The sequence below is a fragment of the Perissodus microlepis genome, chromosome 3, assembly GCF_051167445.1.
Source record: "Perissodus microlepis isolate ML-2025 ecotype Zambia chromosome 3, ASM5116744v1, whole genome shotgun sequence".
Lineage (NCBI taxonomy): Eukaryota > Metazoa > Chordata > Actinopteri > Cichliformes > Cichlidae > Perissodus > Perissodus microlepis.
Genome location: NC_140463.1, coordinates 15,340,251 through 15,354,739, shown reverse-complemented (window position 1 = coordinate 15,354,739; position 14,489 = coordinate 15,340,251). Strand labels below are relative to the sequence as shown.

General features: G+C 37.6%; 2 protein-coding genes across 4 annotated transcripts in view; one reads left to right on the top strand and one right to left on the bottom strand.

The window, feature by feature from the left end:
• The first annotated feature begins 210 nt into the window (after window positions 1-210).
• Window positions 211-7,822, top strand: LOC146390133 (high affinity immunoglobulin gamma Fc receptor I-like). Its single transcript, XM_084920666.1, has 5 exons — window positions 211-241; window positions 467-526; window positions 794-1,060; window positions 2,959-3,210; window positions 7,665-7,822. Exons 1-5 carry the CDS (start codon window positions 211-213, stop codon window positions 7,820-7,822), a joined length of 768 nt encoding a protein of 255 aa, XP_084776792.1.
• The window catches only part of LOC146390132 (butyrophilin subfamily 3 member A2-like), a 25,611-nt gene continuing 17,334 nt past the window's right edge, over window positions 6,213-14,489 (bottom strand). For 2 of the 3 annotated variants that reach the window (XM_084923186.1, XM_084923188.1), the window contains exons 2-6: window positions 13,644-13,734; window positions 13,109-13,450; window positions 12,002-12,280; window positions 11,796-11,915; window positions 6,213-10,610 (exon numbers count right to left, since the gene is read on the bottom strand). In XM_084923186.1, the coding sequence (XP_084779312.1) occupies window positions 10,090-10,610; window positions 11,796-11,915; window positions 12,002-12,280; window positions 13,109-13,450; window positions 13,644-13,725 (1,344 nt within the window). In that variant the 5' untranslated portion in view covers window positions 13,726-13,734 and the 3' untranslated portion in view covers window positions 6,213-10,089. The remainder of the gene's footprint in view (window positions 10,611-11,795; window positions 11,916-12,001; window positions 12,281-13,108; window positions 13,451-13,643; window positions 13,735-14,489) is intronic. The other variant, XM_084923187.1, reaches the window with a different exon arrangement.

The window sequence follows — 14,489 nt, the reverse complement described above, 5'->3', positions numbered from 1 at the left end:
AGGCTGAATGATCAAAATCTAGATCGAACATAAAATTCAAGAAACTGAACATACAGTAGGTTGCAGAAACATTTTTATGCAATCACATGTGATTGAAATGAAACCATGTTGGGCCCCAGTCACTACAAAGAACCACAGGAAGAGGAAGTTCTTACGAAAGAATATATCCTCATTTCAGTCTGACACTCACGCAGTGAGCAGCAAGACAACATGGAGGTCAGATTTCCTACTATCAGACTTTGTGAGTACTGACCTTACCTTTAGTAAAAAAAATAAAATAAAAAAATACATGGATGAACTGAAGGGCAAATTGATATATCCAAAATGTGCCCATGTATTTGCATGTATTCATTATGGAAATTTGTAACTGCTCACTAATAGATGCATAGGACTTATTACTTATGATGGGGAAAAACCCATTAAAAACATGTTAAAAATTTTAAACTGTCATTCTCAATCTTTTCAGTGATAAATGTTCTGTTGCTGTTGGTTATAGTTGCTGAACTCAGTGATTCTCAAACACATAGTAAGTTTTTAAATATTCATGGTGTTGTATTTCTAAGTGTGTGTGTGTGTGTGTGTGTGTGTGTGTGTGTGTGTGTGTGTGTGTGTGTGTGTGTGTTATAGATTTAATATATCTCATAAAAGTGTTGATGCTTAATGTGTATACATTTGTGTTCATCAGAAAAAATAAAGACAACAATACACATGAAGTAGCACATATGCAATAACCTTAAGTTTGAAACTATTTTGTTCTGTATTTCTTGAGTCTTTATTTGATTTTCTGTCTCAGATTCAGGTTTTCCTCAAGTTGTTCCAAACAGACAGCAGTTCTTTCAATCAGAATCTATCACTATCAGCTGTGAAGGGCTAAATGGGCTGACTGGATGGAGAGTGATGAAAAAGATAAATGGAGATGTTAGAACATGTGCTTCAACCTGGGAAACATCGATTGGACCTTGCAATATTATTAATGCATATCCATCAAGTGACACTGGAGAATACTGGTGTGAAATGGGAGGAATACAAAAGAGCAACTCTGTCAACGTCACTGTAGCTGGTATGTCCATGGGAAAGAAAAAAAAACCTTAATTATGCATTGACATATTTAGTCCATCCAGTTTTTTTTATGTTCAGTACATCACTTACAGTAATGCACAGTGTCATTTTTTAAGCATCCATGTATGTACAATGCAGAGGTGGAAAGAGTACTAAAATATTTTACTCAAGTAAAAGTACTATTACTTTGCTGAAATTTTACTCAAGTACAAGTAAAATTACCTGTCTAAAAATGTACTCAAGTAAAAGTAAAAAGTAGCTCATTTAAAATGTACTCAGAGTAAAAGTTACATAGTTACTTTTCTGTCAGCAGGAGGACAGCCGCTTCTGAGTAGTGCAAAAAAAGACAGTGGGATATAAATCTCAAAGTAGTTCTTTTTTAGTGAAAAGAAAAACTTCACAAATTAAAGTGCAGTGGCAGTTAAACTGCAAGTCTATACATGAAAATGGATAATGGTCACCAAACCAATCAACCAAACTGTCAGGTATCACAGTGTTTTCAATACAAAACCATATCATTCTTTCACATGAGAATGTGTTCTAAACTGTCAAATAAGAGAACAAGTACTGAACTGAACGGCAGCTGCTTTAAAAATGTTTTTTAATTTTTTAAACTTGGCCCTGCCCTACTGTACCTCTAGAATAAAGTTCCTTTGTATCCATCCTAGAGTGTTACTCTCTGAACTTCCTGTTAATTTTGAGGAGCAGTTGATTTTCAAAGTTAGTAGAGTTCATCCTTGCTCACTTTGCAGTGAACAGTAGTCCAGCACAGCTAAAGAGACGCTCGAAGGCAGCTGAGGCAGGCAGGCCAGTGTTAAGTTTGAGAGAAAGTTTTTTGACGTCCCTAATAAGACATCAATGCATTACATAGCTACCGCTGGTAAATTATACCAATATACCTCGTGTTTTTTTTTTTTTATTGGACAGTAACAGGCTAGTTAATGGGAGGTTGCAAGTGCTAATTAACAAGTAACAGAAGTCAGCTGTCTTTGACTAATCTAAGGTAAGTGAGCGCTCTGTTATTCTTTTGCCTGCAGTGTGAACATATGTGGGTTAAGTAAGAAAGTAGCCGCTTCTGTCTTTAATTTAACTATTTTTTAAATAAATTATTATTATTAACAAACAGGAAAAACGTAGGTAAACACATTTTCTTTTAGCAATTTACCAACCCAGTAAAAGAAATGTAAGTTGCGTGGACAACAACGTGCCCGATTACAGCAAGTTGCTAGTACCAACCAACGTTATCTGTGTTCTTCACAGATGTCTTAACGTAATGTGATTAATTTGAACACAGCCTTTTTGCTACCATAACGGTACGAGTTGTATTTAACTTACCTCTACATGCTTGCGCAGGTTTGATGTGGAATTTTTTAAAGCTGCTAACTCGGTCTCTCTGGGCAAACACAGCTTACACTGCATAATAAAGCTGTTGCCTTTCTTGCACTTGAAGCCGAAATGGTCCCTTAAATACGGCCAGGGGTTCACATCCATTTCTTCGAGTTCAGGGTCAGCAGAATTCGACGGGGTTTCTTTTTTCGCTGGATCCGAAACACCGATGTCAGACTCCATCTTTAACGTGACCTTAGCGCCAATTTGTTCTACTGCCCATCATTCCCTGCAGTATTTCCGAAGTGCAATGTTTTTTTTTTAATTTTTAATTTACTCAGTAACGGGTGTGATTGAAAACGTAGCGAACTACAATACTTTTTAAAAAATATACTTAAGTAAAAGTAAAATTACAGACTTGAAAAATGACTTTAAAACGTACAAATACACAAAAAAACTACTCAATTACAGTAACACAAGTAAATGTAATTCGTTACTTTCCACCTCTGGTACAATGTCAAGAGAACTTAAAGGAAATCACTTTTTGACACAAAATTGTTATCTGCCATTTAGATTTAGAGAGCGATGTGATCCTGGAGATTCCTGTCCAACCTGTGATGCAGGGAGAAAACGTGACCTTGCATTGTAGAAAAAAGGATGCAAACTCCAACTACACTGCAAAATTCTACAAAAATGGCATCTCCATTGGGAGCAGCTCATTAGGAAACATAATGACTCCCACTGTATCCAAATCTGATGAAGGACTCTACAAATGTAGTATTGTTGACGCTGGAGAATCACCAGAGAGCTGGCTTAGTGTTGAAGGTAAGATGCATCAATATTCTTTAAATGAATTAGAGACAAACTTTATACCCAAACTGTATTTTAAAGCTTCATGACAAATTGTGTAAATGAAAAAACAATATGTGGTCTATGATGAACATACCTAAATGGTAAATGGCCTGCATTTGTATAGCGCTTTACTCAGTCCCTAAGGACCCCAAAGCGCTTCACACTACATCCAGTCATTCACACACACTGGCAATGGCAAGCTACATTATAGCCACAGCTGCCCTGGGGCGCACTGACAGAGGCGAGCACCGGGCCCTCTGACCACCACCAGTAGGCAAACATGGGGTTAATATCATGCAGCCCGGAGGCAGCCTGGGATCGAACCACCGACCTTCTGATTAGTGGCTGACCTGCTCTGCCACCTGAGCTACAGCCCCAATCAAAGTGACATCAGAGTGATGCTTTTATATGTGATTTGTGGACACCGTATTTTGGTCTATTGAAGGGGTTGTTTTGTAACACCAGGCAATGTCTTTTAGACATGTTTTTAATGTTGGTTTCATTAAAAACATGGGACTACGGCTTCTGTAGTCCGATGTTTCCAGGGGATGAGAAGGGTACTTTAGGCTACTAGTTAATTTTTATGGAGCTTTGTTTATACCTTTGTTTACACATCTCTAGTAGGGCTGGGTATCGTCACTGATTTCTAGAATCGATTCAATTCCAATTCACAAGGTCCTGAATCGATTCGATCCACGATTCGATTTAAATCTGGGAAATTTTGCCTCAGACAGTCAGAAATATTTCAGATCAGTACATTTACACATTTTTGTATCTATAAAAAGGAAGCTGACACTCGCAAGACTTTATCAAAGGCATAAGCATCACAGCAGATGCCTTTGAGTCAAAGTAGCTGAAGATAAAACACAGAAAAACATGAAGGTGATTTTCCTGGCCTGGGATTTTATAAAAATATTCTGCAGTACATCAAAAACGAAAGAAAACCATTAATCAACATATGAACGTTACCTCTGAAGTTACAGCGGTTTTATTAGAGACACGGCTAAGCGTTTTGCATTTTGCATCATTTTAAAAAGTTTAAATTTGTTCAGAAGCCTATTGAACAGCAGAAATTAGGTTTTCTTTTCGGAAGTAAGTAAAAGGGAAAAAAACAGCGGCCGACTGCGCTGTAAACAACGGTAGACTTGTGCATAACAAGCAAGCGAATAATGCAGAAAACAGATTTTTAGACGGGAAACTGTTCTTGAAGTATACAATACAATACAACTTTATTTGTATAGCACATTTAAAAGACCAGTGGTACACCAAAGTGCTTTACAATAAAAACAGGAAAATTAAGACAATAAATAAAAGACTATTAACAAAGTACCACATATGTCATCAGGTTAAGGGCACTAATTATACAACAATAAAAGGGAATATATTGCTGCTGGTTCAGTCAGTATTGTTTGGAGAGAGATAAAACTAACAGCTTTAGAATCACCGCAAAAAGGGCGTAAACACAAAGCGCGGACCCGCCGAAACATCAGAATCAGCGAGCTGTCGGCTTTCAGCCCCGACCGTGTCCGTGCCGTCGGGTGAGAAAGGCGACATCTCACTGTTTCTGATCCGCGCTTTGTGTTTACATCTTTGTGCAGAATCCGTGTACCTGCTCTCATTTACTGTTTTAGCTGTTTGGTGGTTGTTGAAATTTTGCGAGGTTTAACCTGAGATTCTGGCGTTTCGGGCAAAATAAATTAATATTAAAAAAATCGATTCAGGATTTTAATGAATCAATATCACGTTATCCAAGCCAGAATCGATTTTAATCGATAAATCGATTATCAAAACCCACCCCTAATCTCTAGTTATCATGCGGCTTAGACAATTAACAGTGTTTCCTGAAAACCCTCTCCTGTCTGATCATTTCCTGATAACATTTACATTTACAATAATTGATTACACACCAGTGGAGAGTAGACTTTATCACAGTAGATGTCTTTCTGAAAGCGCTGTAACTAAGTTTAAGAATATAATCCACCCACTGTTATCATCTTCAATACCAACACAGAGCAGAGCAGCTATCTGAACGCTACCCCAACAGAAGTCGATTATCTTGTTAATAATTTCACCTCCTCACTACGTACAACTCTGGATACTGTAGCTCCTGTGAAAACTAAGGCCTCAAATCAGAAGTACCTGACTCTGTGGTATAATTCTCAAACACGTAGCCTAAAGCAGATCACTCGTAAGCTGGAGAGGAAATGGCGTGTCACAAATTTAGAAGATCTTCATTTAGTCTGGAGAAATAGTTTGTTGCTTTTAAGAAAGCTCTCCGTAAAGCTAGAACATCTTAGTCTAAGGAGCTTGGAAAGATAGGCGTCTGGACTTCTTTAAGTTGCTTGAAGACGTTTCACCTCTCATCCGGGAAGCTTCTTCAGTTCTAGGGTCAAATGGTGGAGAGTCCCAGATTTAAACCCTGTGGGAGTATCCCTCCAAGAGGGACAATGGACCCCCTAATGATCCTCTACCTAATCACATGAGCCAAAGTGTGAAAACGGGTGTGGGTCACAATCAGCCAAGGTTTTGGGTGAGCTCATTGTGAAAACTAATCCCACCCTATCATGTGATTTCCTGAGGTCAGATGGCCCAGGGTGTGAGTGGGCGTTAAGGCGTCTGGGAAGGGATCTCAAAACTGGATTATAGATGGCAGAGAGTTGGTGTCGTAAACCACCGCCTCTGTTCAAAGATGGTCACTCACAGTGGACATAAATGGCTTCTTTCACTCCTCTTTCAAACCATCTGTCTTCTATGTCCAAAATGTGAACATTGGCATCCTCAAAAGAGTGTCCTTTGTCTTTTAGATGCAGATGGACCGCAGAGTCTTGTCCCATGTAGGTGGCTCTTCTATGTTGTGCCATGTGTTTATGAAGTGGCTGTTTGGTCTCTCCAATGTAAATATATGCTTTAGTTTTTCTGTGTTTGTTTGTTTATTTTGTTTACTGTGTTCCTAAAATTAATTGCTTTTCTCAGACAATAAAGATGTCACTGGACATATTACACCATGAATCAGTTCTAGCATTTATTTATTTATTGATGCAGTTATGAGTTCTTCTGTGAAAATATTATTTTTACTTTGGATTTCAAAAGTGAAAATAATCTTTAATTACATGCTGCAGAATAACCACATCAAATCATCTCCATAAAACTTCAGATATTTATGCACTTGCGAACATAAAACATTTTTTTAAATTATTAAAAAAACAGGCAAATATATGATATTAGAGCAACTGTAATTCCTTCAGAGTATTATCACAATCTTTAATATTTTATTAATGTTGGGAAGAAACTGCTGATGTAATCATATGATGTGCTTGTATTATTAGTAATGTATGCTTGAGGGTAAAATAAATAAGGACACAGTAAGTGTGGAGAAAAAAATGATGTGAGCAAAACTCTGATAGTTGATACTGTTCATCTGGACATAGCGTTTTCAGTGGGAGAAACATTTCATTACTCATCCAAGTGACTTTTTGGATGAGTGACGAAATCTCAGGACGTACCACAATTCACGGATCACATTAACTTGGTGGACCAACACATCAAATTCACCAGGAAGGATATGAAAAGTGGCAGGTTAGTCTTAGACTGCTTGATTTCCATCAGTAATGGGGGACATCTAAAAGCTGATGTTTACCATAAATCAAAGCATACGGAGCAGTATTTAAGGTTTCTCATCATCCACTGGAGCATAAACTGGGCGTCATTAGGACGTTACAACACAGAGTGAACACCATCCCCACTGACACAGTGGCCAGGGAAGCAGGAGAACATCACATCAAGAAGGCCCTGAGTAAATGTGGTTATCCCAGCTGGACTTTTGTGAAAGCTGGAAAGGCACCTAAAGAAAGCTCCAGCCGATCCAGGAGAGAAGAACAACCGCTGCCTAAGCGAAAACCTGTAGTGATCCTGTATGTGTCAGGAGTATCGGAACAGCTAAGACGCATTTTTTCTAAACACCGGGTCTCTGTGGCCTTTAAACCCCAAAACACGCTGCGCCAAAAATTGGTCCACCCCAAGGATCGGGTCCCCCGACACAAACAGAGTAACATAGTGTACGCTGTTAAGTGCCAGGAGGATTGCCAGGATTTATACATCGGGGAAACCAAACAACCTCTGGCGAAGTGGATGGCACAACACAGAAAAGCTACCTGGTCAGGCCAGTGGACACTCTTTCAATGATGAGGATGTACACATCCTGGACAGGGAGGAACGCTGGTTTGAACAGGGAGTCAAGGAGGCCATTTACGTGAAAAGGGAAAGACCATCTCTGAATCGAGGAGGGGGCCTAAGGGTACATCTTTCACCATCTTGCAATGCTGTGATTGCAGCCATTCCCCAACTCTCTGTGAATGGTACTCATGGCCATTGATCAGTGGGCTTTTTAGATTGTTGATGGACAGTAACTTTCTTTCCTTATTAAACAGATTATAATCAACTAGAAGTCATCAGAACATTACACTTAGACCTATTCGTGTTGCAAGTTAAATCTGGTCCACTCCCCAGCCTGAGAAACAACACTGATGGAAAGGAAAAATGGTATGTCATCACCAACTACTGCTTTGATTGGCAGGGTAACCTGTAAGAGCTGCACTAATAAAGAATAATACTCAGACCATTACCTTTGCAATTTCAAAAAAGGTTAAAAAGTGAATGTCTACAATTTAGACTTTATTTACAGAATATTTTATTAAAGAAATTTAGCAAGAGCAAAGCAAAAGAAAAATCAAATACTTAGAGTCACAAAACAATCAAATAATTTAAACTATACTTATCTAACTAACCTACTCTGAGCTAATGCTGAGTTTGTTCAGAATAAACACAACGAGATCTGAAGATGCACTGATAATAATCACGCAACAGGAAAGCAGCTTGGCATTGAGTGAAAGTATGATGTAAATAAAAATCCTTCTGAATTAACCATCTAACGGGCAAAACTGAGCAGATATTTAGCAGATACAAATTCACTGTTTGGATTTCCATTACCCCAGTCAGTGTCCCTGCTGGAATTTTCAACTCTTAGATCCAATCTTCTGAACTGAACTGATCTCACAGAAGACAGAAGGGAAGAACCCAGAATCTCTTTTACACCCCATACTTATAACTCTCACCCTTTGTCCATCCTATCCTGCTGGGCATCACATCTTCACATTTTGGACATCCAGTCAAATTGTTGACATTAATCATCCGATGTCCACCCACACCTTATCTGTCTCTCTATGTCTCTCTGTATGTCTGACCTACATGATTTAACACAACGTTTGTACTTTTAAACCTTAAATTCAATTTATTATGTTTCCTTTGTTATTCTTAACATGCAGAATTTGTTTTTAGCACATTTTCACATGTAGATTCATTGTAACATAATCTCTTTTCAATTAAAATACAGAGGAATACTTTCTTTCACCTTTTTAAACTCTGCTAATTAACTGTTTTTTAATTTATTAAAAAAAAAAAACCCTCTTTTATTAAATCATACATTTTGTAGTCAGACACTTTTCTGAGATTAGTGGTTCCAGTGTGTCTCTTTCACCCCCATCCTGCACCCCACACACTCTAGCAGATCATTACATGAAGGAACCTTTTAAAAAAACAAGCGCGTTCATGCTCACAGGTGTACACACGGGTGATCACACCCACAAACTACACCCTTTTTGGCTCCTACCTCAAAGCACACTGTGTTCTGTTGATCTTATGTGCTGCACAATAATGTTTAATATTCAGTATTTACTGTCATATTCCCATATATCATTGTGATGTTGTTTATTCTATTACTCTTGTTCTCTTCTGCTTGTTTTCTTTTTTCTTTCTCAACAGGTGATCCAGGTGATCGATAGATGCATTTTTTTTCTTTTTTTTTTCTGCCCATTCTGTTGGTTTTTGTTTTTTGCCCTTCTCCCCCGTCCCTCTTCTCAGCTGTTTCTCTTTCCCTCTTTCTTTCTCCCCTTCTTTCCCCCAGTCAAGTCTGTCCCGTATTCAGCAAGTGAAAATAAAATAAACAATAAAAGGTGAATCAAATGGACCATTACGGCAAGGCTGGGATGGTCAATTTGGTAAAGTAAATCCGTTGGGCATCTTTCTTTGCCTTTAGACAATAATTCTGATGGCAAAAGAGCCAAACGGGACAGGCAAAAAAAAGAAAAAGAAAAAAAAGAAACAAAACTGCCACGGTTGAAGCTGCTCATGAGCACTCACACATTTCACCACAAAACTCAGACATTAAAACAGTTATTTCAATTACTCAAACTATGTTTGTCATTAATATATTGATTACATTTGTATTTTATTTATCTTGATTAAGAATAAAATGCTTAATTATTAAGAAATAGATGAAAGCTCTGTTTTAGAACTTTGATCACTTTTACTCACATAAGTCTGACTATTAAGACCTTCAATATCTCTTAGCTGTGATGTGGAGGCGGCCAGGGGGGACTTCAATCTCATTCTACCCCAGGTCTCATGACAATACAGACAACATATTTTCTTCTTCCTCTCACAGTGTAATTCTTACTTACACACAGACAAAAGATTTAAAGGATCACAAAAATGTTGATACATTTTATCATAAAACAAACTCTCCTATGATAAAATACAGTAAAACTGCATTTCTTGTTTAAATGTATATAGTATAAATTTAAAGCAAACAAATAAAGAAACATTAGGCATCACATTGCAAAATGACAGCAAGAGGAAAAAACAGAAAAATCCATGTTTTATTTGTCGTGTTAATCTGTCCTGCGCTGAGGAAGAAAAGCAAAAAAACATTTTAGGTTCACAACTGAAGACACAACACGACAGTTTGTACGTGTGACTTTAGCAAGAAATATATTAAAGAAAAACGTACATACTTGTTCATTGTTTCTCGCTTGTTTCTCTGACAGTTTCTTCTAAATCTCTTTCATTTTCTTGTTTTTCTCTCAAGTGTTTAATAATTTGTTCCTTGTCTTTTTCTAGTTTTCCCTTTCTTTCTGTCATTTGGATTATAATGTTCTCTGTTTCCTCCATTAGCTTTTCTGTCATCTTTAACAGTTCTTCATGTACTTCTGTTCTCTTTTCCAGGTCAGTTTTTTTATCTACAAGCTTATGCATTTTTTTCTCTTTGTAAGTTCTTGGAGTTTCTTTCTCTTTTTTCTTGACCTCTTTCATCTCTGCCTTGTCCTCCTGCAGTAGTGTGTTGAGTTTTTCTCTCTGGTTCTTCAGAAATGTCTTTTGCTCCATCAGTTTTTTAATGGTTTGTCTGACATGTTTTAAGTCTTCCTCGTTGTTCTGCAACTCATCTTCAAGTCTTTTCTTTTCCTCAAATTCTCTCTGTAATTTTTCCTCCTTCTCTGTTTGATGAAGTTCATTTTCATCCTCATCATGTATGCTGATTTCTGTGTGATTAAAATTGCAGGAAAAAAATTATTTGGAAAATAGGGACAACATATTAGTCATTTTTATGTGTTCACATGTGTTGACAGTATTGATTTACTATACCAGTAATCAAATATAAATGGAAATAAAGAGTTTGAAGCATTACTATAGAGACTGACACTATGGTTACTACAACAATGTAGAGTCTAGAACAAAGTCTTCTTTTGAGAAGGACTGACTTTCAGATGTATTTCAAAATTCAGTGAAAATAGATGTTCAGAAATCACTAATGAAGAATATTTAAAATAACATTAGAAGTACAGAAACTGCTACATGTGAGTCAGAGAGGTTTGGCCAATTTTATTCAAAATCACATCTATCTATTCATGCATATCTAATTTTCACATTTAATTTTCTTTCACTGCTTTGTTTATATGAGTAAACGAGTGAGAACATGACATTTTGGTCGCAATTCCTATAACAAGGATAAAGCACAAAGTTTTAATTTATATTGTTGCTATAACTAGAATTTCACAGTGGGTGATTTCCTCAAATATTTTTACCTTTGCCCCAAAATGTCTCAGTCACACTAGAGGAAAACAATAGGAAGGCAACTTCCTCGTGTGGAATTTCTACACATTCAGCAGGTGGTTGTGGCAACCAGTTGGTCTTCTAGAGGTTGATGGTGTTCTATACTCCACTTTTGATCACAAGGCAATTGCACAGGTTGCTAATAGGATGCAAACTGCCAACAAATAATCACAGCGTGACTTAAACTAAGTCCAGTTACTCTTCGACAGACGGGCAACCACTTGCCAATAATTGACACTTAGTTTATAAATGCAGACAGAGAGTCAAGATATTGCAATCAATCTCAGTCAGTCTGCACTGATGGGACCAACTCTGCATGTCTTAACACATCTCTTTACAACACAGGACACAGGGTTATATTCCTTTATAAAACTAAAGTTGCTGAGAGCCTCCATTTTTGCTAGTAAATCGCTGTAATTTCTGCAATCTCCATCCACTGTTTTCCCTCAAGCGCCTTTAACATAACTGTTTATGTGTTTGTGTCATTTTTATTTGAATCACGTTTGTACTTCTTAGCCCTTAATTTTAAAGGCAGTTACACTAAGACAAGACATTAAAAAGGTCTGATGATAATTTGAGGTTGGGGTAAAAAGTGCTATGTAGTTTGAACTTACTGGTTTTCTTTTGTCCACATTTCCATATTAGGATTACTACTGTCCCGACGCTTATTAAACAGACAGCCAAGTTGATGATAATGTGAACAGCAGTATTAGACTGGACCATAAAGAGATCACCTGAAATACAAGGAGACAAAATGTTCTAGATTCTATGTTCTGTAACTGAAAATTAATGTGAGTGATATAAAAAAAGGCATTTCTACCTGAAACATGGATGTGTGCCTCTTTGATTTGACTGATATTCTTCTGTTGAACTTTGCAGGTGAAGCTGTAGCTCTGTCCTTTCGCCACAGTCACTTTACTGCTGACAATATAGAGGCCATCAGAACCTCTGACATTCTTTGTAGGTTCCACAGAAATGGGTTTTTCCTCACTGTCCACCCACAACATCTGAGGCTCTGGATACCAGCCATTAGATTTACACTCTAACACCATTTCATTTTTGACATTGGTGAGTTCTATGACTGGTGAGGAAACTGAACCTGCAAAGAAAAGAATGAAAGACAAAATATTGAAATGTAGTTCCCAAAATATATATCTAAAAAAAAGATTCTTAAAATAGTTACAGTTCGCCCAAATTTCTCTCTTATTGACCTTAACTCAAATTGTCATTTTAAGCTTATAGAGAGGCACAATGCTATGTGACATCAACTGTTCAATCTAACTGGTCAAAATTCTAATAATCTTACTTATTTATTCCATTTTCTCTTTTCAAAGTTCCTGTATATAGACTGAAATTAACTTGTACCTATCCAAGTAGTTCTTTGTCAAATCAGCTTTCCTCTGGTTCATCTTGGTAAAAGGGCCTCCTTGGCTGAAGTGTTTTTCTCATGGGGCCAGATACCCCCCGGTTGGCAAAAAGGCCATTTAGTGGGTGCACAAATCCCCTGTGATTCTAAGTACTTTTGTTTTTTGTTATGTATCTCTCTTATTTGTCCAGTTGTACTGCTTAATAACCCAGCTGCTCCATGTGCTACACTGGTCAGGTTGTGTGCCCTAATGGCCAGAAAACCAGAATGCCAATGACTCTGTAGTCATTCCCTTGTCATGTTATGTCAATATGCTCAGTCCAGGAAGGATTTTCTAGCCCAAGTAAGAGCTATTTTGGTTACCCAAAATAAATGCACTTCTATTCTCAACTCATATGCCTCTTTGAATGATCCACTTTCTATTGTAGCTGACCCAAGTGTTCCTTTATCCCTCTTGTCATTCTGAGTGCCCTTTGACCCTCAATATCTATGTTGCTTAAAGTCTTTCTTCACATCTAAATTGGAAAGTGAAGAAATGAATCTAAATTAAATGAAACTTACCTACAGCAAGCGTCACCACAGTTTCTGCATTAAATTTAGGTAGAAGGCATTTGTATGTTCCTGCATCAGAGAGTTGTACTGTGGAGAGTTTCAATGAAACGTCTCCACACTGCAGTTTGTTGACAGAGAGTGATGTTCTTCCTGTGTACAAAGGATTCTGCTCAGTCAGAAGCTCCACACCCTCTCGCCTCACATAGACAGATCTAGGTTTGAGGTCAGTTCTGGACCAATCCACAGTCAGGTCAACAGCATCCACAGCAGGTTCCAGATGGCATGGCAAAATGATGTCATCACCAATCATGGCCACTACTGGCTGAGTTGGACCAATCATCTGATGCTGACCTAACAAATTTAGGGACACATACAGTTCAGCAGTTTTGTAATGGTGAAGATCAGTCTGAGCAAGATATGTAATTGATTTATTTAACTACATCAACATAAACTGGTGCTGTTACAGTGTGTTTTCATCATCCGTGAAAGACTACAGGTAAGAACTTTAAATTGTGGATTTTATAAATGTTTGTGTGCAACTTACCACCACAAGTTTGTGTTAGAAAAAGGAGGATGACAACAACGTGATGCAAAACCAAGAGATGTTTATTCTTTATAGGACTCATTCTAGATGTCTGCAAAAAATAGCATAGCAACACACACTTTTTATATTAAGCCATTCTCTGATAGAAAAAAATGAAACTGTGAAAGACTGATTTGTAGACTGTCACGGTAATATCACATTTGAAAAAAGTATTTAATTATGTTAAATTTATTTGTAATCATTTGGAAATGTGCTCCTTTCCAGGAGTAACAGAAACAAGAGAGATCAAGAACATTGCAGGAAATCTGGACATTCAATTGAAAGACAAGCTGGGAATTGTTGACTTTTTCTTCTTAGCTCTTGATGAGAGCTACCATGTCATCTGGACACAGCCCAGTTACTCATCTTTGTGAAGTCATTATACTACAAGCAAAAAAACAAAAGCACTTTTTACTAAATCAAAGGTCTGTGAAAATTTTCACAAAAGTATGTTTTTGTTGATAAACAGTGATGAAACATTGGCTGTTGTACTGTGCCTTTTTCACATTTTTTGGTTGCCACATCTACTCAACCGAAAAGGCCCCACAAGCTCATCTTTGATGATACCAGCCCAAACCAGTACTCCACCTCCACCTTGCTGGCGTCTGAGTCGGACTGGAGCTCTCTGCCCTTTACCAATCCAGCCACGGGCCCATCCATCTGGCCCATCAAGACTCACTCTCATTTCATCAGTCCATCAAACCTTAGAAAAATCAGTCTTGAGATATTTCTTGGCCCAGTCTTGACGTTTCAGCTTGTGTGTCTTGTTCAGTGGTGGTCGTCTTTCAGCCTTTCTTACCTTGGCCA